General features: G+C 39.0%; 1 protein-coding gene and 1 non-coding gene across 2 annotated transcripts; one reads left to right on the top strand and one right to left on the bottom strand.

The window, feature by feature from the left end:
- Positions 1-2,756: 2,756 nt before the first annotated feature.
- LOC111916072 (small nucleolar RNA R71) lies at positions 2,757-2,863 on the bottom strand. Its single transcript, XR_002858376.1, has one exon. It is a non-coding gene; the product is annotated as a small nucleolar RNA R71 (small nucleolar RNA).
- Positions 2,864-5,626: 2,763 nt separating this feature from the next.
- Positions 5,627-6,715, top strand: LOC111915965 (uncharacterized). The gene has a single exon (XM_023911596.1). The coding sequence runs from the start codon at positions 5,627-5,629 to the stop codon at positions 6,713-6,715; it is 1,089 nt and encodes a 362-aa protein (XP_023767364.1).
- The last annotated feature ends 3,823 nt before the right edge of the window (positions 6,716-10,538 follow it).

The following is a 10,538-nucleotide window of genomic DNA, read 5'->3' as shown; positions in this document are numbered from 1 at the left end:
ATGTGTCCCATAAAAATTATTTAGCAAAAAATGTTTTTTTATTGATTATTATAAACCTAGGAATGTCATAACTGACACAAGAAACATAAGCATAAACGTATTTATTACAAGCCTTATAATAACTTATGTAACTATTGGCCTATGCTCCTTTAATCTCTTAGTGTATTGTACATTTGTACCGATACGTGTGATATAAAGAAACTGAGTGGGTTATGCTTGGGAGCCTATTATGCATATAGGGTTTCCAATCCATAATATTATTATTATATCATTTTCAGTATATATAACAAACAAAACATATTAAGCCCGATTACCTATTCCTGTTATTCTCACCTTTTCATCCTAAAATGATGATCTCAAGGGGCCTATCCTAGAGGTTCTTCATATGTGCATATATAGCCTTTCTTTAATATTAATTCTTCTCATTTATTAGATATTTATTTGCATATTATGGACAAAAGATACTTAAAAGTGTGTGAATTGTGTTTTCAGTCCAAACGGAATGCTTGGGAGCAAAAAGAAGCAGGAGTACTCATTGGGAAGCTTTGGAATGATCAAAAGAAGAAAAGTCCACAAAATGGAAGGAACTCAGCGAGTCGTGTCATCGACTCGACGAGTCGGTACGAAGATTCGAGAAGATAAAGACTCCTTAACTTACCGTGCACGGGAATTAAGGCATGAACTCGACGAGTCGGTCATGGACTCGGTGAGTTGGGTCGAATCTATAAAAACAACTTTTCAGATCGACACAAGATTTTCTGGAGAACCCTTAGGGAGAAAAGCTGCGAATAGAAGCCAGAGAAGACCTAGAGAACGAAGATCCAACCCTAAATCTGATTTCGAAGGAGATTAGAGGCAATTTCCATTACTTGCAATTCAATCTATTGTTTCCATCATGCATAGACATATAGATTTCGTTTTTGTGCTTTCAATTACCTCAATCATGAGCTAAAAACCTCTTAAATTCTATTTGGGGAGACAATATTGATATTATGGTTTGATTTATGGTAGGATTAGTTTATATTGGTAATTTTGTTAATCTAAGCTTGTTAAAGAACCTTATGTGTGAATGATAACTATTTTTCTGTTAATAGGAAGAGAATTAAGTTGCATGAACATCTCTTAATTGTTACCTCATATAATTTATGTGACCACTTTATTATATGACTAGGATTAGCGAATGTGAAACTAGAATTAATAGAAAAATAGGTAAATCCCCGTGTGAGCTTGTGCGATGACCATCAACAAGAGGTTAACTAAAGGACCAATTTAGTTGACCATTACAAGTCTTAATTAACCCAAATAAATAATCTAGGAAATTAAAGTAAATTAGACAACTGGCTAGCGTATGAATTAGTTTGTTTTCTAAGGATTAGTGTAGCGAATGTGAACCTAATCACTTGAATCGGTAGCCAATAGAACAACTAATCCATTGCACTATTACCATAAAATCAACCATAGGATCAATTGAGCTGAACCTAAACATAAGTTTCCTTCCTTATTGAATTTAGTTGAATCTTTGCTTCCTTAGTTTCTAGTTAATTAGTTTTATTATTAGTTAGTAAGTTTCTAGTCTTGCAAAACTAGAGAAAACCACCTCTTTTATTATTTGTTAGTTAATATTAGATCATTTTAGTAATTAGTTTAAATTGATGTTTCCTGAGTTTGATACCCTGCTTACTAAAACTATACCCCAATAGACAGGTTCACTGCCTTTTGTGTGATTAATTTACATCTTATAAGTAGGATTAAAACTAGTTGGTTTCACACACATCAAGTTTTTGACGCCGTTGCCGGGGAACGGTTCCAACTTTAAATTGATTACTATTGTTATCGATCCTTTGTGTGAGATTTTTCTTACACAAAGTTACTGCTTTTATTAAATTTAGCATTAGGATTAAAGTTTAGTTAGTAGTTTTTAGAATATTTCGTTTAATTTTTTTTTTCCTATTTTGCCTTAGACTCGCCAAGTCCCTTCGAACAGACTCGACGAGTCCATAGCTGAACAGAAAATTTTCGTTTTTATTTATTATTTTCTTTTGTTCCTTTTTACACGTGTTTATTTTCCTTTTTTACAGAACATTTATGACCAGGGGAGGAGGCACACCACTGATCCCACCTTTGGACGATCCGAAAGCAACACTTAAAAGAAACAAAGGCATAACAATTGGAGATCCCGAAAAACTGAAAAACTCACCACTAAGAAATTTGAAATCCGTTTTCAGCAAGAAGAAAGGAAAGAAAGTCGAAGAATCCAACACCTCTTTAGCAAGCGAAGACCCGATCACAGAAGACACCGAGTACGAAACCGAAGAAGAAGAAGAACCTACATACGGGCACAACTCCGATTCCAGCGACGAGTCAGCTCTTACCATGGCTAACATCGATGAAATCCCCATGCGGGAATGGAAGAAGAGGATATGCGATGACACTGGCACGGGACTTGTGCAACCCGCAAATCCCGCAACTGCTACTTTTGAGCTTAAGGGTCACATCCTTGCTCAATTTAAGGAGATTCCCTTCACCGGTTAAGACCACAAAGATGCTTACAAACACTTGGATGAAGTAAATGATGTAGCTGATTATTTCAATGTTACAAATGTGCCTTGGGAAACTCAGCTACTTCGCATGCTACTGGTTACATTGGAGGGTGCTGCAAGGGATTGGCTCAAGTCACTGCCCCCGGATCCATCACTACATGGGCCCAGAGGAAAGAAGAGTTCATTGATCAATTCTGCCCACCATCCAAGATATCTAAGCTAAAGAAAGCCATAGCCAACTTTGAACAAGAAGCTGGAGAGTCACTTTATGAAACTTGGGAGAGGTACAAGAGCCTACTAAGGAATTGCCCACATCATGACCTTAATAGTCAACAAGAAGTCTCCATGTTTTACGATGGAGTAAATGTTACAACAAGGCAATTACTTGACTCGCAAGGTCCACTCACGAAGAAGGCACGTCCAGTGATAAAGCAACTAATTGAAGAATTCTCTAAGCACTATAGAGAATACCATAATCCAAGAAATGATGTGACAAGGGGGGCTGCCTATGCAGCTTCAGAATATTTGTCAGCGGTCATGGCTATGTTGAAAACCATGGATAAGAGGATGGATAAAATGGATCAAACGATACATGCTATTCGGGTGGGTTGTGAGAACTGCAATGGGCCTCATCTTACTAGAGACAGTGACTTGGATGAGAATGGCAATAAAAAGGTGCAAGTGTGCTACTCAAGCAGAGACCGATATGATGAAGTTTGGCGAAAACCAAAGAAAGAGTGGATCCCCTATGATGAGTAAAAGAAGGCTAAGAAGGAGAAGTACAAACAAAAAGGAAGAGGTTTTTTGTAACAACGTAATTTTTCAAAACAAATTTTCATTTTAAAAACGTAATTTCATTCATGACAAAACCATAAAATTCAATGTATCAATATCGTCATAACAAATATATCAACTCCCAAGAACAAAACATATCAAATCCCTCGGTGTGTGTGTATGAGTCAAACCGGCGCCTTCCCACGATCATCATAGGTACCTGAAACACATACATAACAACTGTAAGCATAAATGCTTAGTGAGTTCCCCAATATACCACTTACACATATACGCCCTTCCAGGCCATGAACTTCCGGTCCATGTGTCTCAGGGAACTTCTGTCCCCACCCGCTAAACCTTCCGGTCCTACTCGTGTCGACCTTCCGGTCCATAACTCCCTGACCTTCCGGTCTACATCATAATTGCTTCCGGCCCATAACATAATGCCTTCCGGCCCATATGAAGCATATCATACATAACACATACAAAACAGGCAACTAATCACATACAATGCATGTATATTATAGCATACCAGACCTTCCGGTGTCACATAGCTACCCTTCCAGGTACAGTATAATTAGAAGACTCACCTTGCATGAAGAATCAACCTCTAGTCACGCTGCTGCTAAACACCGATCTCTAACTATGTGTCAAATCCCACAATTAACCCAATTAGGAACTAAGTCCAACCTTTCACTTACTAGGTCTAAATATAGACCATCTACTGGCCCATTCTTGCCCTAAATCCATTGGGCCCACTAAGGCCCAATAATAAATGGGCTTCCCCAAGGCCCAACCTCACCCTACAAGATAAGCCCAACATGAGGCGCAAGACATAAATAAATTCTCTGCTCATATGCTCAACTACACAGACCCAAGGATTCAAGCCCAATACTTAAAGCCCAAATATCAAATCTAGTCCAAAAGCCCATAGAGGGGTTACGCGGGGCGTACCTCCTTGTTACGCTCAGCGTACACACAAACACCCAAGGACTGATCGGGGACTTCAACCCAGTACGTAGGGCGTAGTGGAATTACACGGCGCGTAACCTTGGTTTTGCTAAATCCATTTTATGGGTCTTAACCCGTTAAGACCTTAGCTCATCTCTTGGATCTAGGCTTCCTAACAATCCTTATTCCATAAAGTCAGAAACTTTTAGCCTTTGCATGGTTGATGTGATCGCAACACACACAATACTCCTTCTCTTTACTTATTAAGCTCTCCATTCATGCATGACTTGATCTTAACCTTCAAGATCTCATTTTTATGAAACTACTCCATCAAAAACACTCAAAAGGACAGCTAAAGGGCTCTAGAGTTTAACAACTCACAAAGCTTCAAACTTTTGGACCAAAAACCCTAAAATGGATCCTAATACGCACAAAATAAAAGAAAAGGAAAGCTTGGAACTTTATACCTTCAAATAGTGCTCTAGCCCTAGGAAAGCTCAGATCCAAAGCCTAGACTTCAACTCCATTCTCTTCCATGCTCCTTCTTAACTCCGAAGAGTCCACATGAACACATATAAGCTCAACAAGGCCATAACAAGCTCAAGAACGGGTATATAAGGGTTTGAGAGGGTTTTTGACTGAAGAATGTGGCTGGAAATGAGACCCTCTCATTCTATATATAGGCACATCTCTTAATTAGGGTTTTTGAGTCTGGGCTCACTACGCCCAGCATAGTTTAAGGTACGCCCAACGTATCGTGTGGCTTCTGCGTCCAACTTAATCACATGAGTACGCGCAGCCTACTCCTTTGTACGCCCAACGTACTCATCTGTGCCAATTCTCATTCATGGGTCAAATTTGACAATTTAGCAGGAGAAGAAGAAGGGTTAAAAATAACTCCAAATTCCCGGGTGTTACATTTTTACCAAAAGGAGGAGCCAGCACAAGAAAGAAAACCAAGTTTGGAAGAGATGCTTACCAAGTTTGTAGCTGCTTCAGAAAAGAGACATAATGATCATGATGCTGCAATCCAAGAAACAAAAACAAAGCTTAGAAACCAACAAGCATCCATCCACAACATTAAGACACAGCTGGAGCAACTTGCTCAACAAATCAATCAAAGAAGACCGGGTGAACTTCCAAGTAAAACCGAGAATAATCCAAGAATGGAGAACGTGAATGCTATAACATCTAGTTTTGGAGAAAATTTCACTCCTCTGACCCCTGCACAAAAGGTCTCAACTAAGGAGCATGCAGAAAAGATAGAAGATTCGAGATCAGCAAAACCCGTCACGACTCGCTGAGTCCCTCTAATGGACTCGAAGAGTCCAAGGTCTGATGAAAAAACAACTACTTCTTTAATGCCTTATAGGCCGCCTCTGCCATATCCAATTCGAGCCATACCTGAAGAAAAGGCTAAAGAATACAAAACTTTCATGGAACATGTTAAAGCCCTTCAAGTCAACATTCCATTTGTTGAAACAATTCTTCAAACGCCTAAATATGTAAACTTGCGTAAGGGTCTCTTTTCCGCTAGAAAAGATATGGTTGAAGTCGCTGAGATAGTGTTAAATGAGCTACCAGGAAAGAAAGGCGACCCGGGAAGCATCTCGATTCCTTGCCAATTTGGAAACGAAATTGCTAATCAGGTATTGACCGATTCGGGTGCGAGTATTAATCTAATACCATATTCTTTCTTTAAGAAGTTGAATTTACCGGAGCCAAAGCCGATTAGTATGAAGATCCATCTAGCAGATAAGACAGTCATTCGTCCAAGAGGTGTTTGTGAAGATCTTCTCATCAAGGTTGACAAATTTGTATTGCCTGTGGATTTTGTAGTGCTTGACATGGAAGAAGACCCAAAAATTCCAATTATTTTGGGGAGACCATTTTTGAATACCACAAGTGCATTGATAGATGTATGCGAGTCCACACTAACACTAAGGGTAGGAGATGAATCCGCGGTGTTCAAGGCTACACAAAAGACGACAAGAAAAGAAGAAACAATGGGGTTTACGGAATACTCACACACTCGCCGAGTCGCATTAACAGACTCGACGAGTCCAGTCGAAAAGCCCAGACATGAGGACAACCTTGACCTGCTATTAACAAGTTCTTTTCCTATGCAGATTTTTCCAGATTCTTTAGAAGGTCTAGCAGAAAAAGGTGAAATTGTTAAAAATTATCGTGACTTCCAAAATATTCAAGTAGCTTACCTTGATACGATGATACAAGGAGATAAAGAATTTCGACTTGATAAGGAGGCAAGCTTGGGGGAGAAGGAGAATCCAAGGGCTTGGAATGATGATGCTAATAACTCATCCATTGATTCACATACGACTAATCGAAAAATCAAGTTAGTCAAACCCCGAGCCCGAGTTTTTTCCAATTATGAATTAATTAATTTAAAGAAGGAGAAGTACAAGAGATGGGGCCAGAGAATGGGGTAAAGAAAATGAAGGCTGGGAAACGTATCAAGCATGCAATTAAAGAAGATGCTACAATGAAAAATAAAGAAGAATTGCGACAGGCATATAAGAGGAAGCTACACGCTTACAAAACAAAGTATAAACCGCAAAGGATTAAGCGTAAATTCACGATGCAGGACAACGAAGACACATAGAGTGGGAGGGAGTCCAGCTAAAGACTCCTCAAAAAGAAGCACTTGGCAGGAGGCAACCCGTTATGAGAGTCTGCTTTCTTTTTCCTTTATCATTTCCGTTTTAGTTTTTGTTTGATTTTCTTAGGATTTTTCTGTTTTCATCTTCTAAATTATCAAAAATTATTGCTAGAGGGTAAGCATGGTATGAGTGTGGGGTGGATTGATTATTTTTGCAAAAAGAGTGACAAAATCATATGATTTTTTTTAGATTGCAAGTGACTCGGCAAGTTAGGATACTAACTCGACGAGTCTATTCAAGTCCGGGTACCTTTCATTTGCGACAACACTCGACGAGTCTGACCCCGACTCGACGAGTCGACCATATTTACTGAAAAATAAAAACATTTTTTTTACATCCAGTTAAACTAGAGTTTTAACCCTAATTTGAAACATAGTATCAGCCACATACTCGCCGTGCGCCTCTTTCCCTCTCAAGCATTCATCAATCTTGTTCAATTTTATTCCAGTTTTTCAAATTTCATCAAGCAAGGTACTTAATTTCTTCTTTATTTCTATTAAAGCCAAGATTTTTAGATGTTTGAAGGTATCAATTTTATAGAACACCCATTTTTGAAATCTTAGAAATTTTAGGGTTTTGATTTTGACTTAATTATGGTGTATTGGAATAATGTTCATGCACTAATATGCCTTATACACATTCCTGGACAAACCCTTGGACTAATTTTGAGTTTTTCTGGTTGAGTTTTACAAGACCCGCCGACTGACTCGCGCAGTTCATCGGACTCGCTGAGTCTGTTCATGGACTCGATGAGTCCAGTCGTGAAACCCATATTTATTTGTTTTAATGTGTTTCTGTGTTTTCTGGATTTTTTTTGTTATTTGTTTTGCAGGAACCATGTTTTCACGGGGTCAGAGCTCACGAGGAAGGCAAGAAGATTTCCCTTAGTTGAACTTTCCATGAATCGAGTCCCAATCCACGATGACTAGGTGGAAGAAGAAACTTGCAGATATCCGGAAAAAGGAGATTTGTGTTCCCAATACGATTAACTGGGAATGGCTACAAAGCGTCCGATACAAAGAGGAGTTGGCACCATACCTTGTTAAGGAATTTAATCATGATGGGGTGTCAATCACGTGCGACAGTTGGAGTCGTTTGTTTCGTATCCTAGAGCCGGTCTATCGAGAATTGTGTTGGGAATTTTTCTCCACAATACATTTTCGGGGTGGGGATGATTATTATAGCCCCGAGAACATCACTTTTTGCCTTGGGGTGAGGTTCGCAAATGTTCTATGGTGGAATTAGCTTGGAGGCTGGGAATTTATGACCAAAACTTGACTCACACGACTGCATTTGGTACTTTTTTGGAGCATTTCCATAAGGTATTCCCGGATGGTGTCACAAGCACAAATTGGTGGAATACTATTGCCAACAAACTTTACATTCCCAAATCCGATCAAGAGGGAAGCATACGATCACCCACTCACCGCCTTATTCACCATCTTATTTCTAGCACTATCAACCAACGAAAGGATGATGACAAGGTTTCTAACCTTGATGTATTTTATCTTTGGAGCATCTTTACGCCCAACACTTTTTACAACATACCGTGGTACTTGGGGGTATGTTCGTGACATGTTTAGCCCACTCTTATGGGTTGATGACACATGGTGCTTCGAATTTCATGACGATGATCCCAACCCCTCCTTTTAATCCTATTCTTTTTCGGAGGGCGAGAATTATTGAGGATTATGGCGGGGGACATTATGCTATCCCCAATGACGATCCAACGATCCGGTGCGAGGCACCGGGATGGAGGGTTCGATCAAGACGTGAGCGGGAAGTGGAAGAGGAACCGTCGGTGATTCCGGTGGACAATGACGAAGTACCAATGGATTGGTACAATCTCGTGATGAGGCGGCTACAAGACCAAATGGCGAGGGTATAAATTTTAGCAATGAATCCCACGTTCGGCTTTTTGATCATTTTCATATTCCACACATTGATGGGGGTAACTTCCCCTATATTCCATCTTGGGATGAGCTCATTAACGCAAGGCGGAGTGGAGCTGGAGGAAGTGGAGCTACGCATGGAGGGGACGATGATGAGGAAAAAGATGATGACTAGTTCTTTTTATTTGTGTTTTGTTGAACAATTTATTTTTATTTTGTTTTATTTCTTTGGTGTGTTTTAAACTTTAAATTAGGATTTGAATTATGTGCTTGATGTTCTAATGCCTTTGGTTCCTTTCAGAATTTGAATTAGGGATACTAGCATAAGGAGTCTAGAGAATGTGAGGAAAAGTGGAAAGAGTCAAGAAAGGGAGACGTATTAAGTCTAGGTGTTGAGTCCGATTATAAAAGGGTTCATGAGTGATTGTTACTGAAGCAATGGGAAGTTTTTGAAGTACACCAAAAGCTGGATACGAATCAGAATTCAGTTTTTTCACCCAGCATGGATTCACCGAGTGCAGTTACCCGACTCAACGAGTCCCAGTATATTTTTCACGATTTCATGCATTTCGCTTTATTACTCGGCGAGTCATTCACCAGACTCGACGAGTCTATCATTATTCAACCTAAAAGGTTGATGATTACATGTTATTCGTTACATCACTTGGCTACCCTATCTTTACAATTATTTCCTGAAGATTTTCCAGTATCTCTCCTGCACATTTGGAGCGACCACATGCGTCATGACACCCGAGACATGGATGAGTTGTTGCCACGTCTAAATTCATTCAAAGTTGGAGATTTACATGAAGAATATCAACTTCGCAACTACTACCCCAAGGGAGTTTGTTCCAATTCTCTCTATATTTCATATTTGTATTCTCCATGCATACCATGCAATGGGAACATTGCATGAATTAAGTGTGGGGTAGGGGGTTGGTTACATCTTAGTAAATTTAGAATCCTAATATCCTAATTTAGGTCTATTTTAAAAAAATTACAACTCTTGCATACCAAAAATGTTACTTAGGACTTAATTTAGAAAATTTTGGTAAAAAGTAATTAGGATTCCATGTTAAAATTATGTTGATGATTGCATGAAAACCCAAATGTTTATTTGATCCTATATACGTTCAAGTGCATTTGTGGCTTCCTTACTCTAGTGAAATCATGGGAAAAAAACACGACCTTGCTTAGTTTGAAGGATGCAATATGTTTAGCATCGTGTACCAGAAACGTATCCAGGAAGATTATTATCGTTAACCAATAAAGGTTGAAATTGAGCGCCCCTGCTTAAGCATGTAGGGTTTTGAGTGAAAGAAGTGAGTTACATGTTAAGAGAGAGAGAGAGAGAGAGAGAGAGAGAGAGAGAGAGAGAGAGAATTACAAGAAAAAGTTTGATGAATTTTTGGAGCATTCAAGTATGAAGTTAAAAGATCAAAAATTCTGAAGAAATTCAAAAGTTGAAGATACCAAAAATCAAACAACAAAGTGGTGAATTCAAAGAAATTAAAGATCAAATGTCAAAGAAGTAAAGAATTCCAAAAGAGCTCCATAGTGGTATCATAAATTGTAATTGTCTAGATTATGTATGCTTGGGTTGCTCAAACAAAAATACCTTGAGGTTAAGAGGTTTTCTGTGGATGGATTCGGAGGGATGCATAAAATGAGCATTGTTCGGAAAAAGTGGGTGAATGTTT

This window comes from Lactuca sativa, chromosome 2 (assembly GCF_002870075.4).
Source record: "Lactuca sativa cultivar Salinas chromosome 2, Lsat_Salinas_v11, whole genome shotgun sequence".
Lineage (NCBI taxonomy): Eukaryota > Viridiplantae > Streptophyta > Magnoliopsida > Asterales > Asteraceae > Lactuca > Lactuca sativa.
The sequence above is the reverse complement of the archived record's forward strand: the minus strand, read 5'-3'. Positions and strand labels throughout refer to the sequence as shown.